Genomic DNA, 18,525 nt, shown 5'->3' with positions numbered 1-18,525 from the left:
ATGTTGAAAAATTCTTTTTAGCGAGCACCAAGAAGCCAAGAGGAACATACGTGTCAAATTTCAAGTTTGTAGGCTTTTCATTTCTGGATATTTCGTGATGAGTGAGTGATGTTTGGCTTTTATATATATATATAGATTTCCCCAGACTATATAGAACATTCACAGGTAACCCATCAGGGATTAATTACAGCAAATACTTCCAAATAATGTTCTCTCAACTTCTTCCTTATTTTCAAACACTTATAGATTGCTAAATTACGAAAACTCTAAGCGTTCAATGTTGGAGATCATCTGAATTCAGCAAGGGTCCCTCATTAGTGTTGAAATTATTCCAAGAAGTTAAGTAGCAGAATGCCTCATTAGAAAGAAGTAAATGGTTATAATGCAGTTAGTCTTGGATGCAAAGAACAGATTGCCCTGGTATCAGTGAATGCTTCCCCTAGCTTCATTAGATGCATTCACTCAGAAATACATGGACATCACGAAAAACATCTTTCATTTAAACTACTTTGTCAGGAGAAAGACTGACAGCAAGTTTCCTTTGTCTTTAAACACTGTGATTCATTTAACTAAGCACAATCCAGATGACAAGTGGATACTGAGACAAGAAGTAGAGATTTTCCCATCCTGCCCATCCTCTCTTCTTCCCTTAGATTGTGCCAAGTGTGAAGAATCAGGACTATACATAGCATTCCTGGGGGCAAGAGGCTGACTCTGTAAACCGCTTAGAGAGGTCTGTAAAAGCACTGTGAAGTGGTATGTAAGTCTTAAGTGCTACTGCTATTCCAATTAAGATGATCTGTTGTTCATGCCTATGCACAGAAATTTAGTCAACTAACTGTTAGGACTAAATTGATGCTAGATAAGAGTCAACAGAATTCAAGAGAGGTTGGATTTAGACCATTTGTGGGAATGCAAGGACTCTAGGCTGATTACTTGCTTAACTCCCCCACCAGGCTCTTCCTGCTCTTCTCCTACAGGTTGGCCCAAGTGGTCAAAAGAGCTAATAGATGCAAAGAGATTGTGCAGCATCTCAACACATAATGAATTAGAACCCAATTCAAATACTCAAATCGGTGAATAAAAAATAAAATCAATATTGCTAATGATATTAAATTAAAACAGGAATAAAATGAAAATACAAAGAAAAGCCATTCAGTCTCTAAGAACCTGCCAAAGAAGCCAACTCTTGACAGTTAAACATACCCATAGGGTGGGGTGGGGGTGGGCGGGAGGGACCATTTGGAACTCAATGGAGAGACTTATGGAAGAAGCTAGACAATCATTACAAAGCTCTGCTTCTATTCTCCTGGGCTGAGAAAGTGTGGAGCATCTACTCCCAGATGTAATACACCTCTTCGGAGAAGTCCTAAAGATATCTGGCCTCAAGTTCAACTTGTTTTATGGGTTATTAACAACCTCTTGAGTTTTACTCAGAAACCTACTGAAAGTCAAGACGAGTTCCTACAACTTAGATACTGTCACGTTAATCTACTCTGACTCAATAGCAGAGATGACCTGTTGCTTTTTGCCCCTATTGCGATTTTTGGGTAATCTTCAAGGCCAGCCCCAGGTATATCACACTGACATAATCTGATCTAGAGGTAACAAGGGTGTGAGTTACTATTCTTAGAACCTCTTGCCCTCACCTGTCAAGCAACCAATCTATCTAGCTTCTTAGCAACAGGCTACCCATTTGCATGCTAAGAAACACTGGATATAGCCTGTTGAGTTTGTGACTAGTTAATCCTTCAAGAGCAGTTTGAAAGTTACTTCAAAGAAAATAAAACCTTTGTACTCTCTGGACAGGAAGACATCAATTTGAGGATTTCAAAAGGGAACCTCTAAATTATAGGATTAATACCAAGGTCGTGCTCAGGTTTTATATATGGGACGAATGGCTGACTTTCCAGATTAATTACCAACAAAAGAGGAAGAGATACCACAAACCATGGAAGCTGATGGAGAAGACATCTATCTAAGACTTTGACAGGAGCTGCTACTAAGGATTGAGAACACTGGGCCCGATCCACCTACTCCTGGACTCCCAGTGTATCACATTTTGAGATGTCGATTTTGTTACTAATCTTATACAATTAGAGAATGAAGACCAAGAAATGCCTCACAGAAAACACGTTGTGTTTTGAAATTTGACATTTACAACCGAGTGTGAAGTGATTTTGCTAGCTCTGAATAAAGTCAAGACATAATCCAGATGAGGAGCAAGAAGCTTAAATTACACTTGAAGACAACAGGAATTCAGGAGCAAAATTTTACGCAGGACTGAAGACATTATTAAAGACAGATTGAACATTTTTTAAAAGTGATGATGATGCTCTGGTAGCATTGTTGAGGCCCTCAGAATCCTTATCTATCTTTAACATAATGATTTTTTTTTTTGCTGTTTTGCAATAGAGTCCAACTTGAATTAAAGGAGAAAAGGTGGCAGATGTTTATTGGCCAATAACTATACTAACACCTATCTGCTCCTTTTCAGCAGTTGTTTTTAGAGTATTTGTTTTTAATCTGTTTTACTATATTTGTGATTGACTGTGAAATACTAAACAAAACCACGACAACAAAAATATGCAAAACATATATGTACAATCTCTGGTTCACAGTACAAAGGATGAACTCCCTTAATTTCCTTCACAAGAAAATTAACTACCATATTTTTGGAGTATAAGGCGCACAGGAGTATAAGACGCACCAAGGTTTTGAAGAGGAAAATTCTTTAAAAAAAGTTTTTGCACTCTGCAAACCTCCCAAAAAATGGCCCGTTTTTTTGTAAAAACAGGCCCACTTTTTTTTAAAAAAAGGGCATGAATAGCCCTTAGGAGGCTTGTAGAGTGCTCCTGGGGGCTGGGGGGGGAGGGCAAAAACAGCCCATTTTTTCACTCATTTCTGCCCTCCCCATCCCCCAGCAGCTCTCTGAAAGCTTTCTAAAAGCTATGCATGTCCATTTCTGCAAAGGGGGCAGGGTTTGGGGAGGCTAAAAATGCTGTATTCAGTGTATAAGACACACCCAGATTTTCAGCCTCTTTTTTGAGGGGAAAAGGTGCATCTTATACTCCAAAAAATACGGTAATATATCCAGCACTTGATATGTTGGCATGTACCCAAGAACTTGCTTCACACACTAAAGATTATACAGGTGATCCTTGACTTACGACCACAATTGGGACTGGAATTTCAGTCATAAGTCAAGGCACCCACATGACTAGACCTAATTTTATGTTTTACAATGATTGTTGAGCGATTTACGTGGTCGTAGGTCTGAATCCATTCACCCGAATGAGGGTTTTTGTCATTTTTAAAAAAAAAATCAAACCCATGAAGAACGGTTGCAGGAATTGGGTATGTTTAGTTTAATGAAAAGAAGGATTAGGGGAGACACGATACCAATGTTCCAATATCTCAGGGGTTGCCACAAAGAAGAGGGAGTCAAACTATTCTCCAAAGGACCTGAGGGCAGGACAAGAAGCAATGGGTGGAAACTCATCAAGGAGAGAAGTACTTGGAACTAAGGAGAAATTTCCTGACAGTTAGAACAATTAATCAATGGTACAGCTTGCCTCCAGAAGTTGTGAATGCCCCAACACTGGATGTTTTTGTGAAGATGTTGGATAACCATTTGTCTGGTGGTGTAGGGTTTCCTGCCTAGGCAGTGGGTTGGACTAGAAGACCTCCAAGATCCTTTCTAACTCTGTTATTCTATTCTATTCTATTCTATTCCATGGTTACATGACTGCAGGACACTTCAACAAGTTGTTAAATTGAGCTGGTCACCAAGTGTCCAAAATTCAGTCATGTGATCACTAATCAGATTGCATAGGGCTGCACAATATTGAGGCATCCTTGGTGGTCTCAGAGCTTGGTTTCTTTCTTGCAAACATTTCATTACAGAAACTAATGATGCACTAATGATGTTACCTAGTTTGGGTAATGAAACATCTACAAGAAAAAAGCCCAGAGAGCACCAAGGACCCCCTCATTGCAACCCTGAGCTACAAATACCCTTCTTTATTTGCACAACATTTTACGATGGCCAGAAGTCTTTTTATGAGACCTTTCTGTAGGCCCAATTCCAAATGGTTGATTTAATGATTGGTCAAAAGTCAAGGACGACTTGTATCTGACTTCCATGAAGAATGCATCAGAATAAAAAAAGGATTACTGAAATATTTGTGTGGTCTGGTGTCAAAGTCAAAGAAACGAACCTTTTGATAGTTCTTCCTAACGAACATTCCTCGGGTGAAGGACTGGATCGTGATAGCTGCTTGACGGATGGCTTGGTAGGCCCGGCGTATCCTTAACATTCGATATTGTTTCTGGAAAATAATGGCCGCTCTCGTTTTCCTTAGATGATCCGCCAATCTGCAGGAGAGTAAGGGGGGGATAAAGGTTTAGCAACGATAAATAAGAAGGACAACACAAACCGATTGTTCCTAATAGAAGTGCTCCTGTACCGATTTTATGTTACTCTGCTGTTCTTTCTTCCAGGTTGTGTGTTTTTTTACTTAACTCCATCCTGTTTCCAACAAAGACTCAACAATTGTTGGCGATGGATTGTGAATGGACATTTTTTGCAGAAGTGAATTATTGCCCACCATTCCTTTAAGTGTGCTGTTGCCTCCTTCATGTTCCTTAGTTTTGACAATAAGTCAATAGTGGCCCCAAGTGCATAACAGCCATAACGGTTAATAAAAAAAAACAACCACAATTTCCACTTCATTTATTTATTTGTTTCACTTCCTATTTCTTCTCTGGAAGCTCAAAGCAATATACTCAGGGGTGAAATTCAGCAGTTCTGGAGAACCGGTAGCGGGAATTTAGAGTAGTTTGGAGAACCGGCAAATACCACCTCTGGCTGGCCTCAGAGTGGGGTGGGAATGGAGATTTTGCAGTATCCTTCCCCTGGAGTGGGGTGGAATGGGGTTTTTGCAGTGTCCTTCCCCCAGGAGTGGGGTAGGAATGGAGATTTTGCAGTATCCTGCCCCCAGGAGTGGGGTAGGAATGGAGATTTTGCAGTATCCTGCCCCCAGAAGTGGGGTAGGAATGGAGATTTTGCAATATCCTTCCCCCAGGAGTGGGGTAGGAATGGAGATTTTGCAGTATCCTTCCCCCAGGAGTGGGGTAGGAATGGAGATTTTGCAATATCCTTCCCCCAGGAGTGGGGTAGGAATGGAGATTTTGCAGTATCCTTCCCCCAGGAGTGGGGTAGGAATGGAGATTTTGCAGTATCCTGCCCCCAGAAGTGGGGTAGGAATGGAGATTTTGCAATATCCTTCCCCCAGGAGTGGGGTGGGAATGGAGATTTTGCAGTATCCTTCCCCCAGGAGTGGGGTAGGAATGGAGATTTTGCAATATCCTTCCCCCAGGAGTGGGGTAGGAATGGAGATTTTGCAGTATCCTGCCCCCAGAAGTGGGGTAGGAATGGAGATTTTGCAGTATCCTTCCCCCAGGAGTGGGGTGGGAATGGAGATTTTGCAGTATCCTTCCCCCAGGAGTGGGGTAGGAATGGAGATTTTGCATTATCCTTCCCCTGGAATGCGGAGGGAATGGAGATTTTGCATTATCCTTCCCCTGCCATGCCTATCAAGTCACGCCCACCAAGCCACACCATGCCCATCAAGCCACGCCCACAGAACCAGTAGCAAAAAAAATTGAATTTCACCACTGGTCATAAGTCACTTTTTTCAGTGTCGTTGTAATGTTGAACGGTCACTAAATGAACTGTTGTAAGACGTGCACTACCTGCAGCTCATAAAGTAATTGTAGATGCAGATAGTAGAATCTTCAGTCTACCGGTGTGAAACAATAAAGCCCTCAGCTTGGAAAGCTTGCCACATATCATTCTTGGCTTAGGGACTGGCATGAGAAGCCTATGGGGTAGATTGGGCGAAGGGTCAGATACTGGTTCAATGCTATCCAGCGAGTGAAGATTTGAATCCAGGCTTTCCTGGGATGAATGCAACACTGAGCATTGCACCACACTGATCTGCATAGGTTTTCTCATTCTTTTAGAAATGGATGGCTCTCCATTTCTTTTTAAAAAAAATGTTTTTACGCCTCTCTGAATATTTTCACACCACTGCTTGTACCACTTCAAAATTAATTCTGGACAAGTTTGATCTCACAGCCTCATCTATTGTATTAATTAATTAATTAATTAATTAATATCCTGCCTTTATTATTTTTACAAATAACTCAAGGCGGCGAACATATCCAACACGCTTGCCTCCTCCTATTTTCTCCGCAACTACAGCCCCGTGAGGTGGGTTGGGTTGAGAGAGAGTGACTGGCGCAAAGTCACCCAGCTGGATTTCATGGCTAAGGCGCAGTGGTGGGATACGTGCCTGCTGGGAGCACCAGGTACCGTTCTAGTATGGTGCTCTGGAGGGCCCACCCACCCTCCCTGCTTGCATTTGAGCCGATCGGGGCTTTCACGCACATGCACGAAGCGGTCGGCGCCTGCACGACACTCTGCCAAGTAGCTGGAGCGTTACGGGCGTGCTGCGCGCGTGGACGTGGTGGACGCCAGGCCCCGTTGCAACGTACCGGTTGCAATGGGATCCAGAACTCACCACTGCTAAGGCAGGAGTAGAACTCCCAGTCTCCTGGTGATTGGCCCAAAGTCATTTAATTGGCTTTCATGCTACGGCAGGACTTGAACTCCCATCTCCTGGTGATTGGCCCAAAGTCATTTAATTGGCTTTCATGCTACGGCAGGACTTGAACTCCCATCTCCTGGTGATTGGCCCAAAGTCACCCAACTGGCTTTCATGTCTAAGGTGGAACTAGAACTCCCAGTCTCCTGGTGATTGGCCCAAAGTCACCCAACTGGCTTTCATGTCTAAGGTGGGAGTAGAACTCCCAGTCTCCTGGTGATTGGCTCAAAGTCACCCAGCTGAATTGATGGCTAAGGCAGAGCTTGAACTCACTGTCTCCCGCTTTCTAGCCTAATGCCTTACTTATTAGATCAAACATTGAATTAATAAAAATGGCAGTCTCACTGAAGATGTTTTCCTTTGAGTTGCTCGGGCTCTACAAAGTTTGTGGAGAATTCGTTTATCTGTCAGTGGAAGGTTTTACTCTTTCAACCCTATTTTCTAGACTCAGAAGAACCATTATCCTCCATCGCTACATCCAATAAAGCTTTATTACATTTTGTCTGACTGTATCTCTCCCACACCAATTTAGCCACGAGAGTAACATTCAACCCTGGTCTCAATTTTAGTGGAAAATGTCTAGTTAGGTGTGACTGGACTCAATGTTACAACATTTTCTTGCAGCAACCATTAAACAAATGCTGCAGTCATTAAGTGAATGCTGCAATCATTAAACAAATCCATTTTACCCAATGACTGATTTTTTTTTTTAGTCAGAAATCAGAATAATTGACTTCAGGAGGAAGAGAGATGTACATTTACCATTGTACATAAATGGCGAGGCGGTGGAGAGGTTTGTAGTTTTAAATTTCTGGGCATTTATCTCTCGGAGGACCTCTCATGGACCATGAATGCTAACAAGCTTGCGAAGAAGGCACGGAAGAGGCTGTACTTCCTGAGAATGCTCGGGAAGATAAATCTATCTCAGCATCTACTTCTGTCCTACTATCGCAGCACCATTGAGAGTGTCCTGACATACGGCATTCTTGCATGGTATGGGAGCAGCTCTGCAGGGGACAAAAAAGTTATCCGGAGAATCATTATAACTGCCCAGAATATCACTGGGCTCCAGCTACCAGCCCTGGATGACATCTCCGCATCTCGCTGTTTGAGGAAGTTGCATAACATTCTCAGAGACTCTTCCCATCCTGCTTACAATCTTTTTGGACTGTTGCCTTCTGGCAGAAGATACAGAACAATTAAACCTCGGACCACACGTCTTCTGAATGGCTTTTGTCCCAGAGCTATAATTGCACTCAACAATGAACTAAAGGGCCACCATCAGTGAGCTATTGGACAGCACTACTTGGTCTGTTGTGTGGATGCTTGGATGGTTTAGGGGCGGGGAATTTTTTAGTGGGGGGGGGGGTTGGGGATTGTTATATGTGTTGGGCCCGGTCTCTGGGTGTTATGTGAATTTCGTTGTACGTGTCTACTGTGTATATACGTACAATGACAATAAAGTAAAGTAAAGAAGCAGGCATTAGAAACCAGCAAAAAGAAAAGCATAAAAAAAATCTACGATCATGTGATTGCAAGTGGCCTTGAAAGTGAGCCAGTTGGCAAGCGCTCAAAATGTGATCATAAGAACCGCCCCCCTTGGGGGAGGGGCAGCAGCAGAGGTGGGTTCCTGAGAGACCGCCTCCTGCCGATTACCTCTCTCAGACCAATTAGATCGCACAGGTTAGGTCTCCTCCGGATTCCATCTGCCAGCCAATGTCGGCTGGCGACTCCCTGGGGGAGAGCCTTCTCTGTTGCAGCTCCGGCCCTCTGGAACGAGCTCCCTGTTGAGATCCGGACCCTTACTACCCTCCCGGCCTTCCGCAAAGCCACCAAGTCCTGGCTGCTCCAGCAGGCTGGGGGGAGCTGAGAAGCATCTACCTCCACGGAAATTGTGAATGTTGGTTTTGTTTTTAATATGTTGTCTTTGTCTTGTTCCCCCCTTTCCCTTGTCTTTTGTGAGCCGCCCGGAGTCCTCCGGGAGTGGGCGGCATACAAGACAAATAAATAAATAATAAATAAATAAATAAATTCCTACCAGTTCGCACCTATTCGGTAGAACCGGTTCATCAAATCTACCGGTTAGAAGAGGTTCCATCAGTGGACCCTGAAAGCAGGCCACACCTATAGAAGAGGTTCCAAAAATTTTGAAACCCGCCACTGGGCAGCAGTCATAACTTTGAAATCAGATCATAAGGCGGTTTGGAGGAGGGGAGGAATTCTGTTCTAACTTTGAATGGTTGCTAGGCAACTAAACTTAACTCAAGGACTGGCTAGACAAAATGGTAGCTATCTGACAGGGCTTCTAAATGCAGTAAAGCAGAATTCTCTAACCTTTCTGGGTTGGCGGACCAGAGGCGGAGGGGAAGTGGGAAAAGAGGGAATGGTTTTTTTTTTTTTTTTTTTTTTTAAATAAAGATTTTATTGGTAAAAAGAAAATACAACATCCATAACTTGTAACAAACAATACAACTACATTTCGAGATATTCCCATACTATCAAATCATTATAAACATCAAAGGTTAGGTATCTTTCCCTCCCTCTTTTCTTCCCTCCCCCCCTTACTTCCTTCTCCCCTGCCTTCCCTCCTTTCTTTTCTCCTTTCCTCCTTTCCTTCCCCGTCCTTTCTCTCCCTCGGTCCCCCCCTCCTTCTCACATACCTTTCCTCCTTCCCTGCCTCTTTCCCTCCTCCTTCCTTTTAATCTCCCTCCTTTCCTCCCTCCTTCCCTCCTTCCTTTCAACTCTCCTTCTCTCTTTCTTTCTCAGGGAATGGTTTTATGGGAGGAGCAGGCATGTATGTGCATGCGTGCGCATGGGCGAGCACCAGTGGTGGGTTTCAAAAATTGTTTGAACCTACTCTGTGGGTGTGGCCCCCTTTGTGGGAGTGGCTTGCCACCCATGTGACCGGATGGGAGTGGCTTGCCGGCCATGTCACCGGATATGAAGATGCCGACGACACTTGTCAGAACCACCTTAAATTACCTCACACACAGCACTGGCATGCATAAGAATATGATGTAAACTTGTTTTTTTAAAAGGCATCTTTGGTTTGCGTTAAAACAACTTCAAAACACGCAATGTCCTGATTGCACCACAAACGCAGTAGTCATCCTTACCTTTCACAGAGGCACTGAGTTTTATAAATAGGAGCATGATAGTGTAGAATAATCATATCCAAGGACCAGTGGTGGGTTTCAAAAAAATTTGGAACCTCTTCTGTAGGTGTGGCCTGCTTTCCGGGTCCACTGGTGGAACCTCTTCTAACCGGTTCGGTAAATTTGACGAACCGGTTCTACCGAATAGGTGCGAACTGGTAGGAACCCACCTCTGGCGAGCACCCTTTGCTCACGTGAGTGGGGCCGAGAGTTCCCATCACATGAGGCCCCGAGTGCTTGTGATGTTTGCATCACCAGTTGTGCAAGTGGGGCTGCGACCACTTTAATACGAGTGGGGTTGTGCAGATGCACATGTCCGCACGCTACCCAGGCCTTTAAGTGGCCCGCTTGTGAATAGGACGCGGGCTAATAGTGGGTCGTGATCAGCGGTGGGATTCAGCCAGTTAGCACCTATTTGGGAAAACCGGTTGTTAACTTTCTAAGCAGTTCGGAGAACCGGTTGTTGGAAGAAATCTCCTTTTGGTTTTTTTCCCCACTTTACAGGGCTAATCCTGTAAGGAAGGCAGGAAGGAAACATTCTGGTGTTGTTTCTAGCCTGATCTTTATTGCCCTGCTTACAGAAACTGCTTCTCCGGTTAACCCTTGCTAAGGCGAAGCGCCCATCGACCTGAGTGATGTTGAGTTGGCCACACCCACACGGTCACATGACCACCAAGCCATGCCTACCCAGCTGGTCATTAGGGCAGAGAACTGGTTGTTAAATTATTTGAATCCCACCACTGGTCGTGGCCCACAGGCTGGGGACCCCTGCAGCAGGCGAATGGTAACAAGGAACTCAGAAAATCTTGAAAGATTTAAACATTTCTACTTATCTTTTTTACAAATGACCTTTTTTTGCGTACTTTCCATCACAGCAACTGTCACATTGTTTTTCCCCAATGCACCAGGACAAGGATATGAGCTGAAAACTATGACTGGGGGCCTTAGCAATTTATTCTATTTCCTTTGTGGTAGGGTGAGCATAAAGAGAATTTTATTACTCTAGTACCTGTGGCAGTTCAGGAGAGCAGGACACTGAATAATATTCTCTGCGCTTTCAATTTTTATCATCCAGGTACAAAAGTCTTGCAGGTCATGGTTTCATATGTTGTTAAAAACAAATTTTATATAGTAATTGTAAAAAAATAACCTTTTTTGTTCTTTCTTTTTATTCTTGTTGTAAGTTTGGGGATTGGGGTAATAGTAGTAACTGGGGTTTTTATGTTAGGTGGAATCAAGAAATGCCATAGAACAGTGACGGTGAACTTTTTCGGCACCTAATGCCGAAACCAGAACACCATGCACACACCGGAGCCCAGAAACCCAAAGACCAACTGGCCGGTGTGCATGCACGTGCTGGCCAACTGGTCTTCGGGTTTCCAGTGTGCGCATGTGCGTCGGCCAGCTAGCCTTCCGGTTGCGGGTGCACACTGGAAACCAGACCAGCTAGTGACGGTGCGCATGCCTAAAGAGAGGGCTCTGCATGTCACCTCTGGCACATGTGCCATAGGTTCGCCATCACGGCCATAGAAATTGCCTGTATCCCAGGCTGTTTCCCAATTTATGAATAAAATAGCTTACCATTAAAGGAAGAAAATAGTTTAATATATGCTAGTGAAATGATTGATTCTGCTTTATCAGATGTGCTCAAGGAAAGCTAGATAGCTATCCGTCTGAATGGTTTAAATGTGTATTCCTGTACATATTGTACAGGAATTGTACTCAAGGACTAAATGGTCTTTAAGCTCTCTTATACAATTCACAGAGTTCATATATCTACAATATTTTTCGGAGTATAAGACACACCAGAATATAAGACGCACCAAGATTTTGAAGAGACAAATTAAAAAAAAAGTTTTTGCACTCCCAAAAATGGCCCCTTTTTTTTGCAAAAATGGGGCCTGTTTTTTGTCAAAAAAGGGACGTGCCTAGTGTTTAGGAGGCTTATAGAGTGCTCCTGGAGGCTGGGGCAGGGGACGAGCAAAAAACGACCTGTTTTCGCTCATTATTGCCCTTCCCAACCTCCAGGAAGACTCTGGAAGCCTCCTAAAGGCTATGCACAGCAATTTTTGCAAAGAGGGCAGGATTTGGGGAAGCCAAAAATGCTGTATTCGGTGTATAAGACGTACCCAGATTTTCACTCTCTTTTTTGAGGGAAAAAGCCCAGTATCTTAAGCAGTAAGCTGCTGTGGTGCTCCATTTATGCTAGGCGAAGAAATGCCCACATTTCTAGCAAGCAAATTCTCCTGGGAGAAATGTTCGCTTGATGCTTACCTGCGTGCCAAATATCCTCGGGTGAACCTCTGGATACTTAAAGCTGCCTCCCTGGTTTTCCTGTACTTCCTTCTCTGCATCCAGCCACGCACGGTCTTCTGTATCATGATGGTGGCAGCCCGGAACTTATCTGCCCGCAATTTTTCCAAGTAGGCCACCTGGCCAGCACGGAAAAAGATCTTCGTACGTCCAAACTGAAACTGGTCAGGATCCTTGGAAAAGTATAAAAGGAAAACCAATAATTTTTAAAACCATTTCTTCCTTCCTTCCTTCTCCCTAGTTTCCCTCCCTCCCTCCTGTTCTGACCAAGAAGCAGCCTCCTTGTCCTGGCAAAAAAACTCTTTTTATTAATTTACTGTGAATTCCTCTCATTCGCATCCAGCAAAGTCTTTCAAGGGTGAATTTACAGTCACAGACTTATCTGGCTTGGAGAGCTGACAGGCCAGATATCTGCAGAATTTGGAAAGGATCCTCTGAGAGTCACGAAACAATTAAACAAATTAATTGTCTCCTGAAAACTCCCCTCCTCTTTTGCTCCTCTTTTATTTTCCCTGGGAGGGGCCAATCATCGTCCACCTGTGGCCTTACTCCCATGTTGACCCTTGTTCCTTAGCTGTTCCTTTCGTCTGACAACTTTGCGCAGGTGCACACTAGAAACAGGCTCCAGCTGTTGGTCTGCCCCATGTCCGACTCGGAGGCAGCCGATAATTGTCAGACGGCCCCATCTCTGCCTCTGATGCAGAGCCCTCATCAGAGTCTTTTCCAGACTCCAGGACTGGCCCATGTTGCTCCCCAATCTCCTCACTGTCCGAATCTGCTGCCAGCTTGCTTGCTTCCTTCCTTCCTACCCTCCCTCCGTTCCTCCCTCTCCTTCCACCAAATTTGAGCATACCGTTGTTTAGTGCAATATGTGGCCTAGTCAAGTGTTTTGCTTGGCTGCATCATATACAAATAAAATATGGTAGAACAAATAAGAGGTATCCAAGTTGGCACAAAGTATGGTTAAAATAGGAACATGATGATGGGCAAATATTTTTTCAGTAAGGAGCAGAATTCAGCTATATTAAAGGATCCTCACATACTGCAAACTCTTCCCACAGCCTAGAGTTCGATCTTGACCAGCTCAAGGTTGACTGGAGCTTCTATTCTTCCAAGATCAGTAAAATAAGGACCCAGATTGTTGGGGCCAATATGTAAATAATGCTTTTACATTGTAAACCACCCAGATAGTGTTATAAAGCACTATTTGGCAATATGGTATATGCTGCTTTAACTGCTGCGGATAGGAAGGCACCACAGAGAGTGATCAATTCGGCACAACAAACCATTGGTTGGCCCCTAACACCACTGGATGACATTGCCAGGTCTCGTTTCAGCAAAGTAAAGAAGATACTTAGGGATCAGCGGTGGGTTTCACTTATTTTTACCACTGGTCTGCCATGCACACACTCACTTTACACACATACGCACCTTCTGCACATGCGCCCGGCCATCTATACATGCACTTTGCTTGCGGATGTGCCTTCCATGCATGTACCTGGCCTCAAAAACGTGGCTAAATAGGATGGCATAGAGCCGGGTGGGGTGGGGTTGGGTCCCACCGGGCCCACCCACAATCTCCGTTACCGGTTCACCTGAACCGGTCTGAACCAGCTGAATACCACCTCTATTAGGGATGATTCACACCCTGGCCAGTGTCCCTTTTCACTTTTATCATCAGGTGGAAGACACTGAAGTATAGCCAGCGAGACAAACAGATTTAAAAATAACTTCTACCCACGGGCTGTCAGACTCATAAACACAAACGCAATCACAATCATTCCATGTACATACATATGACTATTTTTTTCTCCCCCAATTATTTGTATAAGAATTATTTTCTATACTATTCATATTGTCTTGTATTTTTTTTTGTTATGGATTACACCAGTAGATGCTAAACCAATTTCGTTGTATACATGATGTACAATGACAATAAAGGCTAATAATAATAATAATACAACTGACAGGCACTTGGCCTACAACACACCTGAGATAACAATAGTTGAAAAGAAAAAAAGTTTGGTTCATTGACATTGCAGTACCTGGTGATGCGCAAATTGAAGATAAGCAGCAAGAAAAAAAATCACAAAGTACTAAGACTTGCAAATTGAGCGACTGTTGAAAAATAAATTGTGTGTTGCCCGAATTGTAATTGGAGCCCTTGGAGCAATACCTAAAGGGCTACGTCGCTATTTGGAAATTCTAAATTTATTGGACTTGAACATTTTTCTACAAAAAACCACCCTACTTGGAACAGCTTATATCCTCCGACCTTATCTTTACAGTTCCTAGGTCCTTGGTTAGGACTTGGAACTGTGGAGCTACCAACCAGCCCCAAAGGCTGTGAATCTCACCAAAGATTAACCACATAATAATAACTTGGAACAGCTTATATCCTCCAACGTTGCCTTAAGAGTTCCTAGATCCTTGGTTAGTTGTTGAGATGTTAACAACAACAACAACAATAATAATCCCCTCCGAGGAGCTTTACCTTGTCGTGGTGGAAGGGCTAATGACCCTAAGGGATATGCTGAACAGGTGCAACCATATCAGACAGGTCTCAGGTGAAGGGCCAGACAAAATTTGCTACACAACCCATTCAAATATGGTGAATTAAAAAAAAATGAAATTTATGCCGGCTGAACCGTCGCCCGGATTAACAAGGGTTCCATTGGATGCTATGGCTTCTGGGCATTCTGCACAAAATGAGCTACAGGGCTCAGCTCCCTCTGCTAGGCAACTAGGGCATTGAGTTGACAAGCTACTGGAAGAAAAGTGAAAAAGCGAAAAATCTGGACTTGGGAAGAAAACATCTCTATTATGAAAGCTTACTATCAGTCTGAGCCAGCAAAACGTGGATTTCAAAAAAGAACGTATCAGATTTGGAAGGTGAACCACACGGACTGTGATATCAGTGAACAAACGCTAATGGACCAACGATGTGTAATTCTAAGCCACAAATTTTTCACTACAGCAGAATTAATAGGAATCGAAGAGAAAGCAACTAATGGTCTGAGTATATCAACAAAGAAGAGTAATAACATCAAGAATGATTTGCAGACTCAAAAGCAAACTGAGGAAGAAAAGGAGGAAGAGGATGCTGAAATGGATGAAGATAAAGAACAAGGAAGCACTGAAGAACAAACACCAACAGATATTGCTCAATTAACTGAGAAAATAAAGTATCAAATACAAGATGCTGAAAGAACATGTTTGCCAAAGCTGAACCAAGTGAACCGGAAAGAATTGAGAAAGGTACTAAAAAAGGTCAATGAGGCTGTACAAACCATTCAAACCACTACATTAGTTGAAACAAACCAGCTGATGTATGCAGCAGCCTTCATAACCACCAAAGAATTGGGTTTGAAAATACAAAAGAACCAAAGAGGCAAGAAGAGGAAACCTAAATGGAAAATTCGGTTGGAATTGAAGATAAAAAATTTTTGTGGAGACTTGAGCAACTTGAAGAACCTAAGGCAAGGTCAGCTAAAGCAGTGTTTCTCAACCTTGGCAACTTGAAGATGTCCGGACTTCAACTCCCAGAATTCCCCAGCCAGCATTCACTGGCTGGGGAATTCTGGGAGTTGAAGTCCGGACATCTTCAAGTTGCCAAGGTTGAGAAACACTGAGCTAAAGAACGAGCAGTAATAAAGATTCTTCCAGACATGTTAGTAATTCCATTGATCCCATCATTCTCTGGACTATATCATTCATATAGTACAAAGCACCTGAAAAATCTTTGCAACTTATTCAAAGCCATTTTTTTTAAAAATAAGTTTTGAATTGATTTTGAATAAGCTGCAGAGATTTTTCAGGTTCTTTGGATACAGTTAAATGGAGAGGTAGAATTGTGGATTTAGGACTATAAGTGATGCTGGATTATGTGCCAACCTGATTGATTGGTTGATCTAATAATGTACAGTGGCTCTGACATCTTACCTTAATTAGGCTTTCCAATAACGTTTTACAAATCAATGTCTTGTCGTTCTTTTTCGAAATACTTTTGTCTTTCATAAGCACTCGATACCGATTCAAGAAGTCATGGTAGGTCCACCTAAAGAAAATGACGATAAATCCAGAAATCAGTGGGGAGCCATTAAATCAAACAAGTGAGTGGTGCAGCCTTCTTTGATGTTGAGTGCTAAAAACTGACAGCAAAACTGTTATTATACACCCTAAAATGTATTTAATAATTTGGAAAATTGGTATAGTGATCAAGGAGAATATGTGTAGATCAGAGTTGAAATGAGGGGTCCTCGGTGCTCTCTGAGCTTGGTTGTTTTCTTGCAGACGTTTCATTATTCAAAAGTGCATCATTAGTGCTGATGACGTTACTTAGTTGGGTAATGAAAAGTCCGCAACAAAACAAACAAGCTGTCAGGGTTCCAAATATCATGCAGAATTAAATCAGAGTCCAAGGCAGATCTACCCTTAAGGTTCCAATTTAATAAGACAGACATGTTGGCATCATGCTATGGATCCCAATACTGGAAATGACATCACAATTCCACCCAGTTAAAAGTTCGTGATCTTGTCCCCACACCCACAATCCATCACATGGTCCAATCTTCTTCTTCCACGCTGGCCTCCACACCCAGCTGCTTCCGGTCAGGTGTGAAAGTACGGAGACAAAAGATGACCTTGAGCTTCTAGTAAAGAATGAAAACAATAACACATTCCACAATCCTACTCCTTCTATTCCCCCCTCCCATCAACTATACTAAAGAAACAGCATAATGAAATAAGAAAAAGTGTGGCAGGCCAAAATTCTAAAAGGAATATAATTGCAGGCCTGACAGAAGCTCAGAGACCACCAAGGACCCCTCAAAAAAATGCTATAGCTGCTGATATTGTGCATACTTGTGGGTGGCTCACAATACTTAGAAAGGCAATATAAATACTCATAACTGAATAAAACAATAGTCTAGGGGGGGAAAAAACAAGAACTCAGGCACCATGTAAGACTTTCATAAGATACACATTTCTTTTCATTTTTTAACAAAAAGAACTCTTTTAATTGCATTGTTTAAAAACGTATAAAGGTAAAGGTTCCCCTCCACATAAGTGCCAGTTATTCCAGACTCTAGGGGGAGGTACTCATCTCCGTTTCAAAGCTGAAGAGCCAGCACTGTCCGAAGACGTCTCCGTGGTCATGTGGCCGGCATGACTAAACGGGAAGGCACACGGAATGCTGTTACCTTCCCACCAAAGGTGGTTCCTATTTTTCTACTCGCATTTTTGACGTGTTTTCAAACTGCTAGGTTAGCAGAAGCTGGGACAAGTAACGGGGGCTCACTCCATTACACGGGGCTAGGGATTTGAACCATCGAACGGCCGACCTTTCTGATCGACAAGCTCAGCATCTTAGCCACTGAGCCACACATCCCTAAAAACATATACCACAATGTCAATAATAAAACTGGTTTTTCATGGACAGCAAGATTTTGTTGCGTTGGTGTCTGTTTTCTTTCCATTTTTGCCACTTCCCGAACTTGTTTTTCAAACACATTTCCTGACAATTCTCAAGATTCACAGTATTACAAACGTCCTCCCTCGTCTTACCCTTTCCCTGACCACAGGGAGCGCTGACATTGGTTAGGCTTCTGTGAGGCACTAAGACAAGGTAGCCACCGCCACTGTGGGAATGAAGCCCCCCCCACCTGTTTTCTATCTGCCAATCTGTCCTTCTCAAGGGGATGTTGCAAGTCTTGTGTATCACGGAAGATTGCTTATATATAAATATATAAATCATATAGCAATGTTATACTTGTTTCTTTAAATCATACTGTAAAATGTGATTGGTTGCTGTTTTCCTCAATCGGCCATAAGAGGGAGCCAGAATGATTGTTAGCTCTCTGTTTGTTAGATGCTGGGCTGATCTGATCTGAGTGCCGTGAGCTATTGTAAGTTTTGCAACTGCTAGCAAACTTTGAGTACTGAATTGATTATATGATACTGGACTATGTTATTTGGATTATCCCTTAACTGAAAGACATTGATGACTGACAGTCTTATCTGTGTGTATGACTGTTTGATGGACTCTGATACCTCTATTTCCACAAAAGTAAAAGCCTATTTAAACTGCAGTGTCTCTGTATGCTGGTTAGTGTGTTCTCCAACAAAACTCCCACAACGCTTCACTGAATGTACTCACTCTCCCAACGGGGAGCTTACTTAACAGGACTGCCAACTGATGCTTTAATTAAGAACACGTAAAAGCAAGAGAGAGAAAAGAGAGAACTTGAAAGCCTGGAGGACTGCTAAAAATTGGATGAGGCAATGTGTCTGGTTTATAGCAATAGTATCCAATTTGAAAAAAATTGAAGGCTTGTGGACTACAACTCCCAGAATTCCCCAGCTGGCATGCATCTTAAAGTTGCCTA

General features: G+C 43.0%; 1 protein-coding gene across 2 annotated transcripts in view; it reads right to left on the bottom strand.

Annotated features, from left to right (window-relative positions):
- LOC116505911 (unconventional myosin-Vb-like) overlaps positions 1 to 18,525 on the bottom strand; it is a 228,911-nt gene that overhangs the window by 81,704 nt on the left and 128,682 nt on the right. For both annotated transcript variants that reach the window (XM_032213404.1, XM_032213405.1), the window contains 3 exons: positions 16,082 to 16,196; positions 12,101 to 12,312; positions 4,221 to 4,377 (listed from right to left, as the gene is read on the bottom strand). In XM_032213404.1, coding sequence (XP_032069295.1) covers positions 4,221 to 4,377; positions 12,101 to 12,312; positions 16,082 to 16,196 — 484 coding nt within the window. The remainder of the gene's footprint in view (positions 1 to 4,220; positions 4,378 to 12,100; positions 12,313 to 16,081; positions 16,197 to 18,525) is intronic.

Source organism: Thamnophis elegans, chromosome 3 (assembly GCF_009769535.1).
Source record: "Thamnophis elegans isolate rThaEle1 chromosome 3, rThaEle1.pri, whole genome shotgun sequence".
Classification (NCBI taxonomy): domain Eukaryota; kingdom Metazoa; phylum Chordata; class Lepidosauria; order Squamata; family Colubridae; genus Thamnophis; species Thamnophis elegans.
This window is presented reverse-complemented; position numbering and strand designations above follow the sequence as displayed.